Source organism: Plectropomus leopardus, chromosome 13 (genome assembly GCF_008729295.1).
Source record: "Plectropomus leopardus isolate mb chromosome 13, YSFRI_Pleo_2.0, whole genome shotgun sequence".
Taxonomy (NCBI): Eukaryota; Metazoa; Chordata; class Actinopteri; order Perciformes; family Serranidae; genus Plectropomus; species Plectropomus leopardus.
The window spans coordinates 24,111,337-24,132,918 of NC_056475.1; the positions used below are offsets into that span (position 1 = coordinate 24,111,337).

The 21,582-nt window shown below is 36.2% G+C and overlaps 3 protein-coding genes across 4 annotated transcripts; 2 read left to right on the plus strand and 1 right to left on the minus strand.

The window, feature by feature from the left end:
- The first annotated feature begins 1,035 nt into the window (after positions 1-1,035).
- On the plus strand, positions 1,036-5,054 carry LOC121952652 (thialysine N-epsilon-acetyltransferase-like). 2 transcript variants are annotated; one of them, XM_042499452.1, is made up of 7 exons: positions 1,036-1,101; positions 1,270-1,321; positions 3,436-3,519; positions 3,833-3,934; positions 4,114-4,154; positions 4,265-4,446; positions 4,975-5,054. In XM_042499452.1, the coding sequence occupies exons 1-6, from the start codon at positions 1,036-1,038 to the stop codon at positions 4,442-4,444; spliced, it is 525 nt and encodes a 174-aa protein (XP_042355386.1). In that variant the 3' UTR covers positions 4,445-4,446; positions 4,975-5,054. The 2 variants fall into 2 exon arrangements, with proteins under 2 accessions (XP_042355386.1, XP_042355385.1); XM_042499451.1 differs by lacking the exon at positions 4,975-5,054 and having other exon boundaries at positions 4,265-4,551.
- Positions 5,055-7,213: 2,159 nt separating this feature from the next.
- LOC121952653 (thialysine N-epsilon-acetyltransferase-like) lies at positions 7,214-10,718 on the plus strand. The gene is given in 7 exon segments (XM_042499453.1): positions 7,214-7,348; positions 7,529-7,580; positions 9,305-9,388; positions 9,701-9,735; positions 9,738-9,804; positions 9,981-10,021; positions 10,132-10,718. Coding segments are annotated over 7 exon segments (522 nt in total). The 5' UTR covers positions 7,214-7,285; the 3' UTR covers positions 10,312-10,718.
- Positions 10,719-13,177: 2,459 nt separating this feature from the next.
- On the minus strand, positions 13,178-16,042 carry LOC121952987 (claudin-15-like). Its single transcript, XM_042499882.1, has 5 exons — positions 15,826-16,042; positions 14,454-14,618; positions 13,609-13,690; positions 13,377-13,487; positions 13,178-13,277 (listed from the first exon to the last, which is right to left on the minus strand). The coding sequence occupies exons 1-5, from the start codon at positions 16,040-16,042 to the stop codon at positions 13,178-13,180; spliced, it is 675 nt and encodes a 224-aa protein (XP_042355816.1).
- Between the last annotated feature and the right edge of the window lie 5,540 nt (positions 16,043-21,582).

Sequence of the window (21,582 nt, forward strand, 5' to 3'; positions counted from 1 at the left end):
CATTTACTTGAATAAAAGTAGCAATACATTCCAAAAATATTTTATTTCAAGTAAAAATCCTGCATTCAAAACATTAAGTTAAGTACATATGTATTAATAATAATTAGGTGTCAACTATTAAATTAATTGCAACATATTTTTATAATCACTTAACTGGTCTGAGTAATTTTTAAGAAAAAGCCCAAATTCTTACATTCCAGCACATTTTCCAGTTTCTTGACGTGTATAAGACAGTAAAGTGAATAAAACAAAATATATACATTCAATGGTGTCATCTCAGGCTTTGAGAAACGCTGATCTCCATTTTTCACTATGTTCCGACGTTTTTTGGACCAAACTACAAATCGATTAATGGAGAGAATGATTAACAAATTAATCAACAATTGAAGCCCCATATAACTGTATTTTACATGTTGCTTACATGGAAAGGTTCTGTCAATGAAAAGTAATCAGTGGCTGTGGCTGTTAGACTGATGCTTTGGAGTAAAAAGAATTGGAAAAAAAAAACATAAAATGAAAGCACAAGTACTTCAAAGTTGTACCAGTGTCTGAGCTTATATAAGTAGTTACATTTCACAACTTCTCCATGTCTGGGAGGCCAGAGAGCCAGCAGTACGGAAGTATTCTTATAGAGAAAAAATGCATGTCCACAGTGAACACAGTCAACTACGACTCCCACTGAGCATTGCGGTAGGAAATACCATAACGCTGGCAAAACAAAATTAAAAGCTCCTTTTAACTCGTTGCAGTATGGATTTTCCTCACTGAAGTTCATGACTTGTATTTTTTTCGAACAAGTAATTCTCAAATTAATAACAGAACGATGTAGGGCATTAACAAAAACAACAGCAACAACAACAACTATCTAACGTTTTAATCGACTTATCTTTTATTTTGAAGACAAATTTGCCACACCGGAACCACTGCCTGTGTGTTCAATGTTTACACGCGCTTGAGATTTGTAGTCATTTCACTTCTCTGAGGGGACAGACTGTCACTCAGGACAACGTGAGGACTGTTATAGATTACACAAACATGAGTTTCAAAATACGGGCTGCAAGGAAAGAGGAGGACTGCAAAGACATATCGAGAATGATATTGGTGAGACTCATAAGTGATTAATAAAGAAAAATGGTGCTTTGATTAACTGTGCTAAATGTAACACACTTGCGTTTGTCGTGACATTAATTGTAACATTTTCTGTGGGTAAATTGTGAAATGATGCAGTCTTCATTCAAACATAACGTTATGAAATCCCTCTGTTCACAGGAGTTGGCGGTGTATGTAAAAATGCCAGACCAAGTGAAGATATCTCATGAAGGTAAGTCTGCGCTTCATAAATAATTTAACCCTTTGAAACCTGAGTTAATTTTCTTGTATTTTTCATAACTGATCTCTTCCTATTTTTTTTTTTTTTTTGTAATTTATTTTTTCATTGCTAATTGCTTTCTTACCATGATTTTTTCAAAACAAAATCAAGCCAATTTGCTCAGGTTCCTTTTGAGAGAAAAAAATGTGGTTGTATAGGTGGGCATGGTTCATGGGACTCTTTTCTGCTCTCTTATTTCTTTCTATCATTTGCCATGCAAGTTAAGTTTCAAAAGTTTTAAGTTACAAAACTGTATCATACATTAAAAGTTGCTTGACCAATGAGTTTTTACAAAGCAGCGGTGAACATAAAGACGTGTGTGTAATACATACAGTACTTTTAAAGGCTCCTGGTTGAGTTTGTGACCACCGGTGGCGCTGTCGGGCAATGTTTTGTCGAGCAAGCCCCCAAATTGTTTGTATCTCCAATCTACCAGCATGAGTCTGACACACACAGTGAGCATGTGGATGTCGTGATTGACATTTCTGCTGACTGAAGATAAAAGTACCATCAAGTGGTGGCGGTATTTTATGCTGTATGGGAATCACTGCGCCAGTAAAAGAGGAATAGAAGAGGACTGCATGCAGGTTTGAGACATTTACTTTGGAAGAGTTTTATAAAGGGAAGGAAATGCATTCAATGTATTCATGAGTACAAGGTAACTTTATTGTCATTTTTCTTTAACATGGTTTAAGACGAAATGAAATTTTAAGGTGATCCTAAATCCTACTACATCTTTTGGCGGCGAAGGAGGAGTTGAGGAGTCTCACAGCCTGGGGAAAGGAGCCGCTCTGTAGTCTGGTGGTTTGGCAGCAGATACTTCTGTATCTTTTTCCAGATGGCAGCAGAGTGAACAGACTGTGGCTGGGGTGTCTGCTGTCTTTCAGTATCCTTTGGGCTCTGTGCAGACACCTCACTTCACCGAGGTCTCTGATCCTCTGTAGATGGGAACCAGTGATGTTCTGGGCAGTTTTAATCACCCGCTGTAGAGCCTTCCTGTCCTGGGCCGTGCACGAACTATGCCAGTTCACGATGTTACCAGTCAGTATTCTTTCTTTTGCTCCTCTGTAGCAGTTAACCCTGGGTCTTGCTCTGGAATTTAGCTTTCCTAAATTTCCGTCGGAAGTAGAGCCTTCCTGTGCTTTTTTTAAAACCTGGGTGGTGATGTGTGATGACCAAGATATGTTCTCAGTGAGAGTAAATCCAAGGAACTTATAGCTGTTCACCTGCTCCACCTCAGCTCCACTGATGTAGATTGTGTGTGTGTCTTTGCCTCCTTCTTTCTAAAATCAACAATCAGCTCCTTGGTTTTGCTGATGTTGAGCAGTAGGTTGTTCTCTGTGCACCACTATGTAAGATTGTTGATTTCCTCCTGGTGTGAACTCTCATCATTGTTTGTAATACGGCCAATAATGGTGGTGTCGTCCTCATACTTCACAATAGAGTTCTCCTGATGTCTGGGAGTGCAGTCACGGGTGTACAGTGTGAACAGGAGGGGGCTGAGCACACAGCCCTGGAGGACTCCCGAGTTTAGCACTAATGTAGAGGAGGTGTGACTGCCAATCCGAACTCTCTGGGGTCTGCACGTGAGGAGGTCCAGTATCAGTTTCAGGCATTCTCTGTGGATCTGTTGGTTCTGAAAGCATACTGGTGAGGGTCAGTCTGGCAGGGATGTTGTCTTTGATGTGCTGGAGAACCAGTTTCTCAAAGCACTTCATCAGGATGGGGGTAAGAGCCACAGGACGATAGTCATTAGGACTAGAACAATATAGTCTGAGTTAAACCTGCAGATTTAGATGTAACATTTTGAGATGTAAAGCACTATAGAAGGAAATGATACGTAGCCGAAACTACATATATTTTTTTCCTGTTTCTTGCTCAATGGGCTGTTGTGTAGCTTTGTCACCATGTGCTTGGATTTTAACTGTGTTCGAATAAGAGAAAACTTTTCAAGTTTTGATTATTTTGATGTCTCTTCTCACTTGGGTGCTGATGAATACTAATTCAGTTTTTTTATTATAAAGATGAAGTGTTTCTATTTGGGTTAATCATCTGTCTTGTTTCAGAACTGGAGCGGGACGGTTTCTGCCAGAATCCCTTCTTTGAATGCCTCGTCGCAGAAGTTCCTGAGGAGCATAAATCTAAAGAAGGTAAAGGGTTAATCGAGGCCAGACAACTTTGAACTTGTCAATATCTTAGGTATATAATAAAAGCTCTGTGCACTTGCTGTTTAGATATTCATATTTAGTTTCCAACAAATCATGACTACTCAAGTACTGCCTCATAAATCAATAGTGTCAGATGTTAATTATTTTCAGAGCTAAAGCCGAGGGAAGGTAAGAGGTGTTGCGCTTCTTTCATTGCAAACACAATCACTTATTTCACAATATTTTTAGAGATTTAATTGTTTTAGTTTTCTTCCTGCTGGTCTTTTTGATTGCTTTTTTTCTTTTGTATATGCAGGATTCACAGTAGTTGGATATGCCTTTTACATTTACACGTACAGTTCATGGAAGGGGCGGACAATATATCTGGACGACCTGTACGTGATGCCAGAATTCAGAGGTAAAGTACTCGTTAAATTTTTGTCAACAAAACCTGAAAAAAAAGTAATGTGTAAAATTTGTTGTGTGCACTTAGTTGTGTGAATCATAATGTATTAATGTGTCACATATTGCATTATAGCTTTTGCTGTAAATGTTTGCCCACAAGTATCTATTTTTTAAAATCTGTCTCCTTTACAGGAAGAGGCATTGGCAAGGGTTTACTGAGCAGTGTCGCTGAGGTAGAATGTTTTTGTCGATGATTAAAGTGCAGTGTTCTGGAAAGAATTGTTACTCTGTCCTGTCTGGGTGATGAAGAGAAATCAGTGCATGACTGTTTTGTTTTCCTCAGGTGGGGAAGCAGAAGCAGTGCGTGCGGCTGCAGCTGTCTGTGTTGGACTGGAATACGCCCTCCCGAGACTTTTACGCTGCTAAAGGAGCTCAGGACCTGACTGTCAGCGAAGGCCTGCACTTCATACGTTTTGACGGACAAAGCCTGGATAATTTAGCAAATGAAGCTCCGAAAGACTGAAAGTATGTATCCTGCTGTGAAAGAATGAGTTTGGTAAACATTCACCCTTTGTAAGACAGTGCCAAAATAAGCTTCATTGTACCTAGATCCTCACTACTGTGTCTTAACAAAATCATGCCCTGACATAAAAATTATTTTTGTAATTATTATAATTAATTGAAATTAAGTCACAGAAAATAATTTCTGTTTATTATTATTTCTGTTTTTCCAGCACTTTTTCCAGCTAATTTCCTGTTACTTTTATTTTCTATGTTAATTTCTTTCACTTTTTTGTTATTGTAACTTTTTACTTATATCTTGCTATTTGGTTAATTTCTAGTTAAGTTGCTTGCCTTTTTTTTTCAAGTTTTTGAGAAAAATCAAGCCAGTTAGCTCAACTTTCAAAGGGTTAAATACCTTCCCCCAACTTTGTAACCTTTCAGTGAAAATGTTATTTGCATAGATCATTTACTAAAAAATGTTTGCATCTTGCATGTTATATATTTGTAAATGTCTAAAGAAACAAGGACTGACTGTGGTATTTTTTGCAGAATCTTGGAATTTTAGATGAAGATTTTGGCCCGGCAGCACAATGTGATATCATGCGAGTAAATCCAACCTCAGATGTGCCACCACGTTATTCCAGTAGGTGGCGTATTTAACTTATATATATTTAATTTATATATCTAAAAATGTTACAGTTAGCTGCTGCTGTGGTTAAAGGAGTGGAAGGAGATGATGATGATGTGCAAACATGCCCTGTAACTCAAAACTCCTTTAATCTGAACTTTGTGAACTGGAATTTTTTAATCATGATATTAAGGCACATTGCTCAGCAGCTTTATTCATCCCTCTCAGAAATCGTAACTTTTTCTTGTTTTGTGCAATGAATCCGTGAAAATAGTATTTATTTGTGTATAAAACAAACTAAAATCTCTAGAAATACATGGAAAAAAATCATTCAAAAGAAAAATTTGAATGTTAAAAAGATTAAATGCACAAAACTTACATTTGTTTCAACCCTGTTACTCCAGTGTTCTGGTTCAGAGGTGAAACCCCTGGTGTACTGCAATTATATACAGTATATTATGCAGTGCAAACCAGTGCAGTTACAATTTAAAAAGTTGCACATTTAGTTCGTAAACTTTTGCACAGTCAGAAGTCAGAGAATCAGATTTACTTCTGATCACATACGTATGTAGTTGGACAGATTTCAGATCATTCTACGTTAAAACTTAATTTACTTTAAAGACAGACAGATTATTAATGGCATATTAATCTGCTTTTTTGCAACTTTTTTGTCATGAAGTTATCCTGTAGCAATCATTACAAAAAGGAAATGAAGAGTAAATGTTTGGCCTTAAAGGCTGTTGGAATAGAAGTAATCCAGTATTGCGGTAACCAGCACATTTAGGACATTGCGTGCGATTTGTTAAAATGTTAACTGCAGAGGTGGGACCAAGTTATTGTTTCATGTAAGTTTCAATCTTTGCACTCAAGCCCCAAGTCAAGACACAGAGGTTCTGATTCATGTCTCAAGCCAAGACTGACAAGTCCAAAGTCAAGTCCTAAGCCCTTAACTTTGAGTTTCTGGTCCTAAACAAGAAAGAATGTGCTCTTTGCCAAATTAGAGTCATATCATATATATCATATATTCTCTGCACTGTCATCACTGATGACGAGACCAATGAGTGGTGTTAAAGCCAACAAAAAGGGGTTAAAACATCCAATACGGACTTCCTGTGAGTGGTGGAAGGAGTACAAATAACATTTACTTGAATAAAAGTAGCAATACATTCCAAAAATATTTTATTTCAAGTAAAAATCCTGCATTCAAAACATTAAGTGAATATATTTAGAGCTGCAATGGATAATCACTAATAATAGGCCCAATTAGTTGTCAACTATTAAATTAATTGCCAACTATTTTCATAATCAATTGATTGGTCTGAGTGTCTTTTAAGAAAAAAAGCCCAAATTCTTTGATTACACCTTATTAAACGAGCACTTTTCCCAGTTTCTTGACATGTATAGGACAGTAAAATGAATAAAACAAAATAATACATTTAATGGTGTCATCTCAGGCTTTGAGAAACACTGATCTCCATTTTTCACTATGTTCCGATGTTTTTTGGACCAAACTACAAATCGATTAATGGAGAGAATGATAAACAAATTAATCAACAATTAAAATAATTGTTAGTTGCAGCCCCATATAACTGTATTTTACATGTTGCTTACATGGAAAGGTTCTGTCAATGACAAGTAATCAGTGGCTGTGGCTGTTAGACTGATGCTTTGGAGTAAAAAGAATTGGAAAAAAAACATAAAATGAAAGCACAAGTACTTCAAAGTTGTACCAGTGTCTGAGCTTATATAAGTAGTTACATTTCACAACTTCTCCATGTCAGCTGGGAGGCCAGAGAGCCAGCAGTACGGAAGTATTCTTATAGAGAAAAAATGCATAAGTATATGTCCACAGTGAACACAGTCAACTACGACTCCCACTGAGCATTGCGGTAGGAAATACCAACACGCTGGCAAAACAAAATTAAAAGCTCCTTTTAACTCGTTGCAGTATGGATTTTCCTCACTGAAGTTCATACCTTGTATTTTTTCGAACAAGTAATTCTCAAATTAATAACAGAACGATGTAGGGCATTAACAAAAACAACAGCAACAACAACAACTATCTAACGTTTTAATCGACACATCTTTTATTTTGAAGAAAATTTGCCACACCGGAACCACTGCCTGTGTGTTCAATGTTTACACGCGCGTGAGGTTTGTAATCATTTCATTTCTCTGAGGACAAAGACGATTAGACCGGACAACGTGAGGACTGTTATAGATTACACAAACATGAGTTTCAAAATACGGGCTGCAAGGAAAGAGGACTGCAAAGACATATCGAGAATGATATTGGTGAGACTCATTAGCGGGTTGTTTTGACGAAGCTAAAGAAAAACGGTGCTTTGATTAACTGTGCTAAATGTAACACACTTGCGTTTGTCGTGACATTAATTGTAACATTTTCTGTGGGTAAATTGTGAAATGATGCAGTCTTCATTCAAACATAACGTTATGAAATCCCTCTGTTCACAGGAGTTGGCGGTGTATGAAAAAATGTCAGACCAAGTGAAGATATCTCATGAAGGTAAATCTGCGCTTCATAAATAATGCTGAGAGAGCCGAGGTGAAACTTCAAAACATGTAGTTGCAATTAAAGTATCCTACAAAGCTGTAGAAACAGAAACTGGTTAAAGCGGTTGGCGCTATTATTAATGCAAACAAATGCACCTGTGGTTTTCCTGCCATGGCATCACTGTGTCTGCTGTTACAAATGCCTACATGTACAGTACCTCCATGAAAATCAATACAAGTGATCTGTATGTTTGTCCACACTTTAACCCTTTGAAACCTGGGGTGACATCACTGTCCCTGTGCTGCTTTCAGGCGCCTTTCACAAGTGTTTGAACCTTTGACCCCTGAGCAAATTGGTGTAATTTCTGTCCAAAACGTGAGATAAAAGGCAGTGAGCTACTTGATAATAAATGTTTAATAAATTGCAAGAAATTGAGATTTAGATGATTTTTCTTAAAATAGCCAGGGGTAAAACAGATTTCTAGCTATCATTATTATCTAATTAAAATTATGTCACTAAATTATTATGAATTTTAAGCATCTTTCAGGTCATTTCTGTGTTGTATTTTCATTTTATTTTTGAAAAATTGTATTATCCACGTATTATTGTGTGTTGTATTATATAAACAATTTTCTTTTTTTTTTCTTTTTTTTTTTACTGATGTCTTCCTGTTTTTTTTGGAATTTCTTTTTTCATCGCTAATTGCCTCCTCATCATGTTTTTTTTTCTAAAAGAAATCAATTGAATTTGCTCAGCTTTCAATGACTTAACCTAACTTTCTGCAGTGTTAGGTAGTTATTTTAGAGTAAATAATGCAAGGCAAAGGTTAATAATAAATGGTGTGAACTAATCAGTAAGTGTAATGAGACCGCAGTCAATTTTTACGTTCAGTAGGATAAGATCCAATGGAGAAAGAAAATATGGTTGGGCATGATCCGTGCACTTTATTTCTGCTCTTTTCTTTATTATTTAACATGCAAGTTAAGTTTCAGTATGAATCACTGAATCACTACAAGCTGTCTTCCTTAAAACTGTATCATATATTGAAAGTTGCTTGACCAATGAGTTTTTACAAAGCAGCGGTGAACATAAAGACGTGTGTGTAATACATACAGTACTTTTAAAGGCTCCTGGTTGAGTTTTTGACCACCGGTGGCGCTGTCGGGCAATGTTTTCATGAGCGAGCCCCCGAATTGTTTGCATGTCGTGATCTACCAGCACGAGTCTGACACACACAGTGAGCATGTGGATGTCGTGATTGATATTTCTGATGACTGAAGATAAAAGTACCATCAAGTGGTGGCGGTATTTTATGCTGTATGGGAATCACTGCGCCAATAAAAGAGGAATAGAAGAGGACTGCATGCAGGTTTGACACATTTACTTTGGAAGAGTTTTATGAGGTAGGAAATGCATTCAACGTATTCATAAATTAACAATATAGTCTGAATTAAACCTGCAGATTTAGATGTAACATTTTGAGATGTAAAGCACTATAGAAGGAAATGATATGTAACTGAAACTATATATATATTTTTTCCTGTTTCTTGCTCAATGGGCTGTTGTGTAGCTTTGTCACCATGTGCTTGGATTTTAACTGTGTTCAAACAAGAGAAAAACTCTTCAAGTTTTGATTATTTTGATGTCTCTTCTCACTTGGGTGCTGATGAATACTAATTCAGTTTTTATTATAAAGATGAAGTGTTTCTATTTGGGTTAATCATCTAATCTTTCAGAACTGGAGCGGGACGGTTTCTGCCAGAATCCCTTCTTTGAATGCCTCGTCGCAGAAGTTCCTGAGGAGCATAAATCTAAAGAAGGTAAAGGGTTAATCGAGGCCAGACAACTTTGAACTTGTCAATATCTTAGGTATATAATAAAAGCTCTGTGCACTTGCTGTTTAGATATTCATATTTAGTTTCCAACAAATCATGACCACTCAAGTACTGCCTCATAAATCAATAGTGTCAGATGTTAATTATTTTCAGAGCTAAAGCCGAGGGAAGGTGAAAGGTGTTGCGCTTCTTTCATTGCAAACACAATCACTTATTCCACAATATTTTTAGAGATTTAATTGTTTTAGTTTTCTTCCCGCTGGTCTTTTTGATTGCTTTTTTCTTTTGTCCATGCAGGATTCACAGTTGTCGGATATGCCCTTTACTTTTACACACGTACAGTTCATGGAAGGGGCCGACAGTATATTTGGAGGACCTGTACGTGATGCCAGAATTCAGAGGTAAAGTACCTGTTTAATTTTTGTCAACAAAACCTAGAAAGAAAGTACTGAATAAGATTTGTTGTGTGCACTTAGTTGTGTGAATCATATATTAATGTGTCACATATTGCATTATAGCTTTTACTGTAAATGTTTGCCCACAAGTATCTATTTTTTTAAATCCGTCTCCTTTACAGGAAGAGGCATTGGCAAGGGTTTACTGAGCAGTGTCGCTGAGGTAAGAATGTTTTTGTCGATGATTAAAGTGCAGTGTTCTGGAAAGAATTGTTACTCTGTCCTGTCTGTGTGATGAAGAGAAATCAGTGCATGACTGTTTTGTTTTCTCAGGTGGGGAAGCAGAAGCAGTGCGTGCGGCTGCAGCTGTCTGTGTTGGACTGGAATACGCCCTCCCGAGACTTTTACGCTGCTAAAGGAGCTCAGGACCTGACTGTCAGCGAAGGCTGGCATTTCATACGTTTTGATGGACAAAGCCTGGATAATTTAGCAAATGAAGCTCCGAAAGATTAAAAGTATGTATCTTGCTGTGAAAGAATGAGTTTGGTAAACAAAATCATGTCCTAACATTAAGCCTTTTATATTTACAGTGACCTACCTATAATTTATAAATCAGATTTTAAATACTCTTATTTTACTAAACCCTTTGAAACCTGGATCGACATCAGTTTTCTTGTCTTGTGTTCAGACTCCTCTCACAAACATTTAACCTTTTAAAGCTGAGCAAATTTGTTTGATTTCTTTCAAAAAAGTTAATCAGCAATTTGGCATAACATTTCCTACAAATTGCATTGCATTATTCAAAGGTGACAAAAAACAACCTTGAAATTAGCTTTAAACAATAAAGAGCGAATAATTATGAAATTATCATTAAACAAGGGGAAAATGTCAAAATTATTTTGTAATTATAATTAACTGAAATTAAGCCACAAAAAATACTTTGTTTATTATTATTTCTGTTTTCTTTTTCGGTTAATTTCTCGTTAAGTTGCTCATTGCCTTTTTTCCATGTTTTTGAAAGAAGTCAAGCCAATTAGTTTAGGCTTCAAAGGGTTAAGTACCTCAACCTTCCTTCATTTTGCAGGCATGATTGCATATTGTTAATCTTTGTTATAACCTTTCAGTGCAAATTTTGTTTGCATACATCATTGTTTTGTAGAATCTTGCGATTTTAGATATAAATTTTGGCCCAGCAGCACGATGTGATATCATGCGAGTAAATCCAACCTCAGATGTGCCACCACATAATTCCAGTAGGTGGCATATTTAACCAGCTAAAAATGTTACAGTCAGTTTTATTTCATGACTATATCTCAGTTGTGAGCATTTTCTGCTGTGGTTAAAGGAGTGGAAGGAGATGATGATGACTCATCCCTCTTGGAAATTAAAAACTTGTTCTTGGTTTTGTGCAATGAATCAGTGAAAATAGTATTTATTTGTGTATAAAACAAACTAAAATCTATAGAAATACATGGAAAAAATCAAAAGGAAAACTTTGACGATACACTTGAAATATACATGTGTGTTAAAAAAAAGATTAAATAGATGAAACCTATATATGTTTCAACCCTGTTACTCAAGTGTTCTGGTTCAGAGGTAAGATTCAAAACCACACTGTGTGAAACCCCGGTGTACTGCAATTACACCATATTATAATTACATTTTTATATATTATAATTACATGCAATTACATTATACTGCAATAATGTATATTATGGCAGTGCAACAGTGCAGTTGCAATAAAAAAGTTACACATTTCCTTCAAAACTTTTGCACAGTCAGAAGTCATAGAATCAGATTTACTTCTGATCACATATGTAGTTGGACAGATTTCAGATCATTCTATGTAAAAACTTAATTTACTAACATTTAACACGTACTTCAGATATTTCTGGAATTTTCAATTAATTTCCCAGAGAGGAGAGCTTTTTGACTTTAAATGTTTTTGCAGAAAAATTATTCTTAATATGTTGCACACCTGCATGACATGTAGTGTTTTGTGTAAGGAGTGCATCTCATCTTTCTCAACCAGAAAACCTGAGGCAGGTTTGAGAATACATGTGTATATCAATGGATTACAACACTTTATATACTAAAACAAACTTCATAGACTTCAACACAATTGTAAAAAAGTTTAAAAGTGATCTGAGGATTAAATGTAAAAACCTTTAAAGTAACGTCAAAGTAGTGTGTCCCCTCAGAGGATCAGATTTTTAATGGCATATTCATCAGCTTTTTTGCAACTTTTTGTCATGATAAAGTTATCCTGTAGCAATCATTAAAAAAGGAAAAGAAGAGTAAATGTTTGGCCATGAAGGCTGTTGGAATAGAAATAGTCCGATATTGGGATTACCACCACATTTTGACATTAAATTCGAGTATGTAAAATGTTAACTGCAGAGGTGGGACCAAGTTATTGTTTTGCAGGTCACATGTAAGTCTCAATCTTGGCACTCAAGCCCCAAGTCAAGACATGGAGGTCCTGAGTCATGTCTCAAGTCAAGACTGACAAGTCCCAAGTCAAGTCCTAAGTCCTTAACTTTGAGTTTCTGGTCCTAAACAAGGCAGAATGTGCTCTTTGCCAAATTTAATGCCATTTTAACAACACAGTATTAATATTACAAACTTAGAAAAATCATGAATGCTCTAAAAAATGTGTATTCATTTATTTAACCAACTTTGTTAAAACAATCGTGACTGATCAGAATAAATAGCAACACTGACACGCACTTTTACAGCATAATAGCATTATCAACCAGTACTACAAAAGAATGAATTTCAAATGTGTCTGTCTTGTCTTGTTACATTTAACTCATCTCATATTGAAAAAAATCCATAACTTCCTCCTCCCAAACTGGCTATGGGAGAAGGTATCAAGAGTTTTCAAGTCAAAAGATACGAGTCCATGTGAAGTCACGAGTCATAAAGTCTTTTGATTTTGTCAAGTCAAGTCTAAGGTCATCAAATTTGTGACTCGAATCGGTGAGCGGCTCAAGTCCACACCTCTAGTTCATTGTATACTGTAGACTTATTTTAGATTGTATCAGTCATCAGGACTGTTACAAATGTTTTCTTTTTGTACGGTCACAGTTTTCATATTGTTGCAGTTTCTCTTGGTAAGCCCACAGCAAGCTATAGTAAGGTATATACTGTATGTGCAATTTTCACAATACATAAACAATTTCATATACAACATATATGTATCACTGAAAGATTGGATTGGATAAAGAAAACAAATCTCCAAATCAAATCAAAGGTTACATTCTTACTACCATACAGTAATCATGAGTCATTACAATGGTCTTTTCCATTGTAAACGCTGCCCTCTCATAGTGCATTCAATCTGGTAAATAAACTCCAATTCAGGCGCCTTTACCTCTCAGACATAAGCATTTCTTCCATAGTTGCTGGGGACAGACTGAGACGGTGCCCCAGTGGACAGCACGTGTCCTCTGGAGGATGGCTGGTACGGATACGGTCTAAACACAAAAAACATGTTTCAGTTAAGTTGAGTGAGTTGCCCCAATTCTACTATACACAGCAAATTAATATCAAACATTTCAGTAACACATACTCACATTTTTTCATCAGGTTTGTTGACTTTACAAGCACACAAGAGGCACGAACCTCCACAAAGAGCAAGTGTGGCTGAAGACCAGCCGATATACAAGCCCTCTCCGATCTCATACCTGTGACACAAGAACATTGACCATATATTGTTCATTATAATTATTATTGAATCCACTATGAATTACTGCTATTGTTCCGCTTCTTTTCAACACATTGACACACTGATGCAGATTGACTCACTTTGTGCCGGGATAAAACTGGTCGAAGAATTCCTGTGTGATGTTGGCTGCATACCAAGATATAGCAATCATGGTGCAAAGCCCTACAAAACACAAAACAGTTTACTTTAGACAAGTGGGATCAATGCACACAACTCACATAGTTAGAAGCTAACTTAACACAAACAGGATTAAAAAAAGAGTTCTTAGATATTAAAGCAATGTTAGCCATGTTATGAAAGTCGATGGGACTAAAACCATTTCATGCAATATTAGAAGATTATTTATAAAGCCAGTAATGTGATGCAAAAGTAACTGTTTTTGCAATGAATTGCTACTCCGTTATATCCACTTTATGAGTTATATCTTATGAGTATGGTGTGAATAAAATGAAACAAATATAGTTTATAGCATTTAAAAGCCTTTTAAATTAAACTGAAAGAGCATTTTGTTTGCGGACATGTAGGTTACAAATAGATTACCGACATCCGCTCATAGCATGTGTGCTATGTATTTAACATAGTGTGACCTATCCTCACAATCCAAATACCTTTTTGTTGTGGTAGGAATTTGTGCATCAGCAGGTTTGTTAGTGTAGAGATAACCTTTTGAACTGGTGACCTTTTGTCTGATAGCTTGTCTTCTATACACAGAGACTGGAGTGCCAGACATAAATTACCTTTCTAGCTGTTTTGTGTTGTGTAATCATGTGTGTCCTCACTGCAACTAGACATGTTGCTCTAGTTATTTTAAAGAACTATAAAAGATTTTTTTCATTAAGCATATTTGAGGTCACTTTCTGAGCAAACATTTTCTCAAAGTTTTATTTTTGTTACATGACCGTTACATCGATGCTCAAGTCTTTACCCTGTAGTAAAAAGAACACTCCTCCAATCGCAGCAATCCTCCCCTTCAGAACGTAGTTCTCGCCTCCTATTTTTGAGCACTTCATTCCTGCGAGAGTAGCCACAAGCCCAAATGTCCCAAACACAATGGAAGCAATCATGAGCGCCCGAGAGGCCTGAATGTACCCTGCGTGCAAACATAAAAATTAAAAATTACAATAGCATATGTACTTGTTAAACATGTTTCGTATACACTTAAATCAATAAATTAACTACGTAAGCACTGACACAAATCAGATGCATAGTTGCATGAGTAAAAGCAAGCTTTACATTTTTGTGTTAAAAAGGCATGTTTTAGCCTCAGAGATCTTGTTCACTGATACAACAGGACCAGACTTGTTGATGCAGCCGTGAAAGCCCCAGAGGCTCACTGATAGTAACCCTGGTTCTGTGACCACGGGTGGAACCCTCTGATAGGCTCTATTGAAATGGTTAGAGGGCAAGGCGTATGCAAAATATAACAGCCACAACACTAACCCAAAAAATATCTTCTCCAGTTTATCCAAACAGTAAGCATTTCAGACAAAAAAACAAACAAAAAACACAGGTTTGATTGTTGAATAATGTACTTTTCATCCCAACAAAAGAGAATTGTATATGTTTGTGTGAACTGTTTCTTTCTGTGGTGTGATAAGGGTCTGACAAAAATGTTAGCTCAGGGCTCATGACTTGCACTAGACATCAAGTTTAGTGCTATAAGGCACTACTCTATTGTATCACTTTTTAAGTATTAACATTTTTGTATTTAAATTGATAGGTTAACAAATGGTGTTAGCTAAAGTAGTTAACACACTCCAACAAATTTCAATTAATATTTGTTCTTAGAGATAAGTGAAGTGTTTTTTTAAATTTATTTTTCTGAGTATCTGTTTGTCTGAGTTCAAGCTGTGCTTGCTTATTATCTCTCATCTTATCATATCTTATATTACCTGCTTTACTACAGATTATGACCGGTACAGTAGATTGCTCTTTAAGGGCTTTCAATGGTACGCTGATATCCTGTAAACAATGGCAAATAAGAACAGCACCTTTTCTACTGTTGGGTTTAATCCAGTGAAATAAGACTGAGGTGACTTCAATATGAATCTTTTAGAGTCAAACCATTTAATTGTAGATATCATTCTCACCTCTTTACACATTGGAGTTGAATTACAATTTATCTCCTTGTTTTTCTGTGAAGTACTCTTATAGAAAAACAATATTACCCAGAGTAAAGTCTCATTTGCCATGCCACAGTCTTCAAAATCCTGATTTCCTTGAGTGGGTGGATTAGCATTTAAGCCAGATAAGTAGTCATCAACACTAATAAAACCATTTCTGTGCTGGCAACATACCACTAAGTGCGAGCAAAGATGGAAAATCCCGACAGTTATGAACTCCCGTAGAGTCAGTTGCGCAGGACATCCACAGGTTTTCATAGATGGTTGATGTGGTAATAACATTGCCATCCACTGTCGAGACCCTCCAGTATCGATTTGGAAGGGCAATCCCAACCATCAGCCATCCCAGAAACCCAAGGAAGAAGGCCAAAGCTTCCACTATTGCATTCATACTCCCTTATTCCTTCTATCCAACCAGTGTAAAGTTATCCAGAGAAACGCTTGATACAAACGTTGACTCTCCGAGCTATCTTCCTGCGCAAACGTGTGGATTTGTCGGCCCCAAAGTCGTAGTGTGCCAGACCAGTTCCCAACAACCCCCATGCTAAGATGCTCCAGAAAACCACAAATCAATGATTCATTCCAAATAGCCCACTTATGATTTCCCCTATTATTCTTGACTCTATTGAACCTTTTCAAAGACTCCAAATGTTTACCCACCTCAAGGGACAACAGGGAGGTGAAGTCCAGCCTTCAAGCCTGCTTAACGTCTATAGACTCACAGCTATTTGTCAGCTTTTGACACTTCCTTTGAACACTGTGTCAATAATATAATAACAGTTATTGATGGGATTCAAGTCACGTTTTGGGTCCTCACTTCACCCAGTATCTGAGGGATGATGGGAGGGTTAGTGGCATTGAGGGGTGAGGGTGCATCCCCACGTATTGACCTGCAGCTGACCAGGTTTTTTGCCCTGTAGATAAACCTGTTTGCTTGTCAGACAACTGAGCCCAAAAGATCTGTCTTTATTAGTTTAACAAATGTAGCATTGTACGTTATCAGGCCTTTATCATCACGGTGATGAAGTGCCACTGCAGCCTTTTGGCCACACATACAAAAACCTTTTTACTTTTGTTTTATTCGATTCCAACAGGATTTTTACCTAAACACAATACCTACGAACTATCCATAGAGTCAATGTTGACTTAACTGCTTTAAGTCAGAGTTGACTCTATGGACTTTAGTTTTACTGGTTTTGTATTCGATTACATTATACATGTAAGAGTACACAGTCTCACCCAAAATGTAGTAGGCAACCACCACAATAACTTAGAGCAGCTTGATTAAACTGCTTATTAAATACAGTTTATCTGACATTACATTGAATACAATGGATGCAATCAAAGATTCAGTATAGAAAGAACTATGTAATCTCGTGTCCTTTTACTTCCGTTAGTGAAGTTTGCCATTTTGTTTTGTTGAGACTGTGTTCACCTAACATACAACATTGTCCAGTACAATATATGTTCTTTGAAATATCAGTGAAGTGGATATAAATTCATTTTATACAAAAACCACCCAAACACTTTCCAAGCTTTACTCAGTCGTTGTGTTGGATTGAACAGCTTTTGTTGTAGATTGCAGTTAAAGCATTGCATTACATATGTATCTTATTTTTCTTTTTAGAATTGGTCAGTCTGATTTTGTATGTGTAGTTCATTAACATTTAGTCTCTACATGCCTCAATAAGTCCAACATTATAAAGTGATATTTCTGTCAGTATGACGTCGATTAGAAAATGCATAGTCAGCTGTTATAAAGCTGAATCAACAATTAAAAGCTGAGAGCACATGATAATGTAATATAAAAATATTAATAGATGCTGAAGAAAATAGTTGAAATTACCAGTAATAGTCACATTTTAATCTTCTTTAAGAACAACTACAAATTAAGTGACTTTTCTAAGTTCTTGTAATGTAAACTTTATGATCCAACTTTGAGACAACTTCTACTTTATCTTACCTGGGAGAGCAAAAAGGGATGGAAAGTCACGACAGTTATAGATCCCTGTTGAATCACTTGCACACGACATCCAGAGGTTCTCATAGATTGTTGAGGTTGTAATTACGCTGCCTTCTGTGGTGGATTCTTTCCAATACTGATCTTGTAGTGATATGAAAATCAATATCCAGCTCGCAAAACCAAGGAAAAGTGCTATAACCTCGACGATCTCTTTCATCTTGAAAGTAATTTTCGATTAATAATTAGCAGCACTGATAGATAATACCTCTGTGAGGAGCTCTATATGCTACTTCTGATACTGGTATACATTTTGGGAGTGTGAGAACTCACTCAGGATTTTTTTTCCTCATGCACTCAAACCTTGACTAATTTGAACATTGATGTGTCGGCTGTACCTACATTATAAGTCTGCTATTCCCGCCCAAAATTGATGACATTTCACGTGCCTGGCACGTTACCATAGAAATGTAAGTATACAATGAGCTTTTTTTTTCTGTCTTTTGATTGGCAGTGGAGGCAGAGATAAACTCTTGTAAAACAGTTATCACGGCTTTAAATCTTTGAGCCAAAAGGCTGAAATCATTCAACACTGATTGCTTTGACGTGCTTTTGAAGCTTCTTAAGGAGGCAGTTAACTTAACAATTCATTGTTTTATGCTGTACTTTTTTCTTTTTTTTTTTTTTGTAAAGAATAACTGTGCTCGAAATTGTAAAATATATTATATGCAGGAATGACATTTAGTCAATTGGAAAAAAGGTTTTATGACGCGATCTTGTGAAGTGATGTTCTTTTTGTACTGCAGATTTTTCTCTGTGGGTATCATTCTTCTTTATTTGGTTGCATGCATCATCTTGTCCTCCTCTCTGTATCCCTTTTTGAGGACTTGGTAGCTTGTGATTTTAGGGAGGTCATTTAAAGTTCCATAAGCAAATACTAACAGGGAAATGCTGAATAGAGCGCAGAGCAAACACTGAAAGCTGGGTATGGTGGGTGATTTATTGAAGGCAGAAAGTGTCTATTTTAGTACTGGTTAAGCATTAACGAGTCTGCAGTGGGACAAAAGATGAAATTCTTGTTCTTTGTTAATACATCTTTTTTTGTAAAGGAGCATATAGGTTGAACCCTGATGAAATACTGTGTCGACAGTACAGTGCTGTCACCTTAAAGAACAGCAGACAGTTCAAACACACCCTAATAATGAATTGATTGTCTCCATTCATTAAACATATGGAAATGGAAACATGCAATATCTATAAGTTCTGTATATACAGTGCAATTTTACATTCAGTCTTACACCATAAACCTCATCAGTAGAGAATTGTGAAGATGACTATCAGATGTAAACAGATGTATTTTCTTTGTTTGAGTCAAGCTATTTTTTGTTTATGGGAAACTTCACCATTTACAGTCTGTATCTTATCAAATGTGAATTCTCTTTTGCTGACCAGTAATCAGAAGCACAGTTCAAAGTACTGTCATATACTTACAGTATTGAATAGACATTGAGGCTTTAACTCATAATCTTTTGCCTGTTAATATTTTATTTCCCTGCCCTTCCCACAGTCAGCTGAAAGATTTATTTAGTTGTGTCCCCATTGAACTCCCTGCTTAAAGGGAGAGTTCACTCAAATGTGAAGGTATTCAGTTGTGACCAGGAATCAGAATGTGCATTAAGGTCACATTAACTGCTTATACCAGAGGAAAATATGTGTTTTTATCAAGATTGGGATGATTTGTAATCTTTCAGTATCTAATTTTCAACATTAATCTTATTTTTGACCATATACTTAAGAAGATGACAGCTTTAGCAGAGTCTTCAGTGGAAAGATGCTTGACTGTTTTGAAGAATTATTACAATTTGTTAAAACATTTTTTAACTTAATATCTGTTTCCACCGCAAATTCCCTGAAAGTAAATATCTACTGTAATCTCACAGACGTGTTTGATTTTGAAAAAGTTTCATTCTGACAGAAAAATATAATGTATATTATTATTAGTATTACAATTATTACTATTGTTACTATTACTTTTTTCCCTACATTCAGGGTCTCTGCAACTCTTCTTAAATATATTCATATGATGTCTTATATGGAGGCTGTGGGACTACAGAGATGTGACTGATCACATGGTGCTCCCCAAAAAACAAACAAACAATAACTGCAATCATGTAAAAAATGATATTGATATGGAGAATCTTTTTGGCCATCGCGGTTATGTTAACAAACGTGCATTTCTCCACAGAGCTAAGCTTAGGTGATGATTCATGTGTGGGCTCAGTAATGTGTTCTTAGTAAATGTTGTTAATATAATGTGGCGTTTGCCTAACTTTGAACAGTCAGTATTTGTGTACTCTATGTAATAGAGTTTCGGTAAAGTCACTCTAACAATACCTGGTCTTAAAGTTTAATGTGATCGATAGCTAAAATCACAACTCTCTCTCTCTCAGTCTTTCTCAAACACACACATACATACAGAAGCTTGAGAAATAATTGATGTGGATGCCAAACCGTAGTTGACCATTGAGTCATAATGCAATTTTTAATTTACAAAAATAGTTTTTAGCTACACATTGACTCTGTGAATAGCAGTGTCAGTCTGTAAATCTTTTGGTCCTTCCACAAATTGGTTTGAAATGAAATGTCTCCGTTTATCTCTAAATATTTATATCTTTGTGTGTTTAAGAACAAATACCTGCAAATATCTATGATCCGTATGAGACTCAGCTCCGATTTCATTTTATTGCTAATCAGCAACTGTTAGCATGCTAAACTCATGTGGTGAACATGGTAAACAATACACTTGCAACGACATGTCAACGTCATCTGTCATCAGTTCTACATGTTAAATTGGCATTGGCATTAGATGTCCTAACATTAAAGTTTGGTCACCTGGCATCACAACTTAAATTTAACAAACTAGGATAGTCTTGTAAACAACTATTTCTTTTCGCAACTGTTTTGGAATTTTAAGTCTGAAGTCAAAGTTTATAGTTATGTGCTGATTGACGTCTTTCACTGTTTATTGTGCTGTTGTAATTTTCAGAGGTTTTTTTGTCTTGTTTATCATAAACATTGAGGTGGACAATAACTAGTTCTGGCAGTAGTTGGAGCAAAACTTTTTGTGAAATGTGTTAAAATTGTGTTAAAATAAAATGACCACTGTGAAGATGCACTATTTCATTTGTCAGTGAGACATACAGTATACCTCACAATTGTATGTAATAAATTGTAATCCTACATTCACTTTTACTGCTGAATTGCTCTTTATGTTAATGTAAGATTAACTTTTAAAGTAAGACCTGAAATGCTCTGAGGTTTAATCATTTACCTCAGCGGTAACCCCAAAGACTAAGCCAATTTAAATAAACCAGTCTGCTGGTGATTTTAGTTATTGTTTGACCAAAAGAGAAACTTTGTAGTATTGTTATCTAACATACTGCATCATAAACAAAATAGTCCCATCACTTTTATATACAGTATGCTTTAACAAGTTTGATGTACAAACTGATACGCAGGCATGTATAATATTTGCCAAAGTTGTCACGGTTGTCAGCTCAACAATTTGCAGAACACAATGAGTTTCAATGTGCCATATTAATGAAAGGGGTCATACTTACATGAAAATCAAGATGATTGGTTGATATGTAACTATAAGGCAAGGAATTTCTGTCGCTCTGTGTGTCCTTAATATATCTCAAGAACTGTTTATCTAATGTACTGCACATTTGTCATATTACGTGAGGCATTACTGGGGACCCAAGGATGTTCGTCTTCAAATTTGGTGCAATTTTGAATTGTGACACATTCAATATCATAAACTTTGAATAAACTGTCTCCATGGAGTGGTGGGGGCGGGGCTTCAGGTCTCTGCAAACTAAGTGGAATTGCATGCTGCGAGGCAGCGTCTCTGTGCATGTTTCCCTGTATTTCTGACTATGAGTAGCCGCGATTTTTGAGGTATTGTTTTG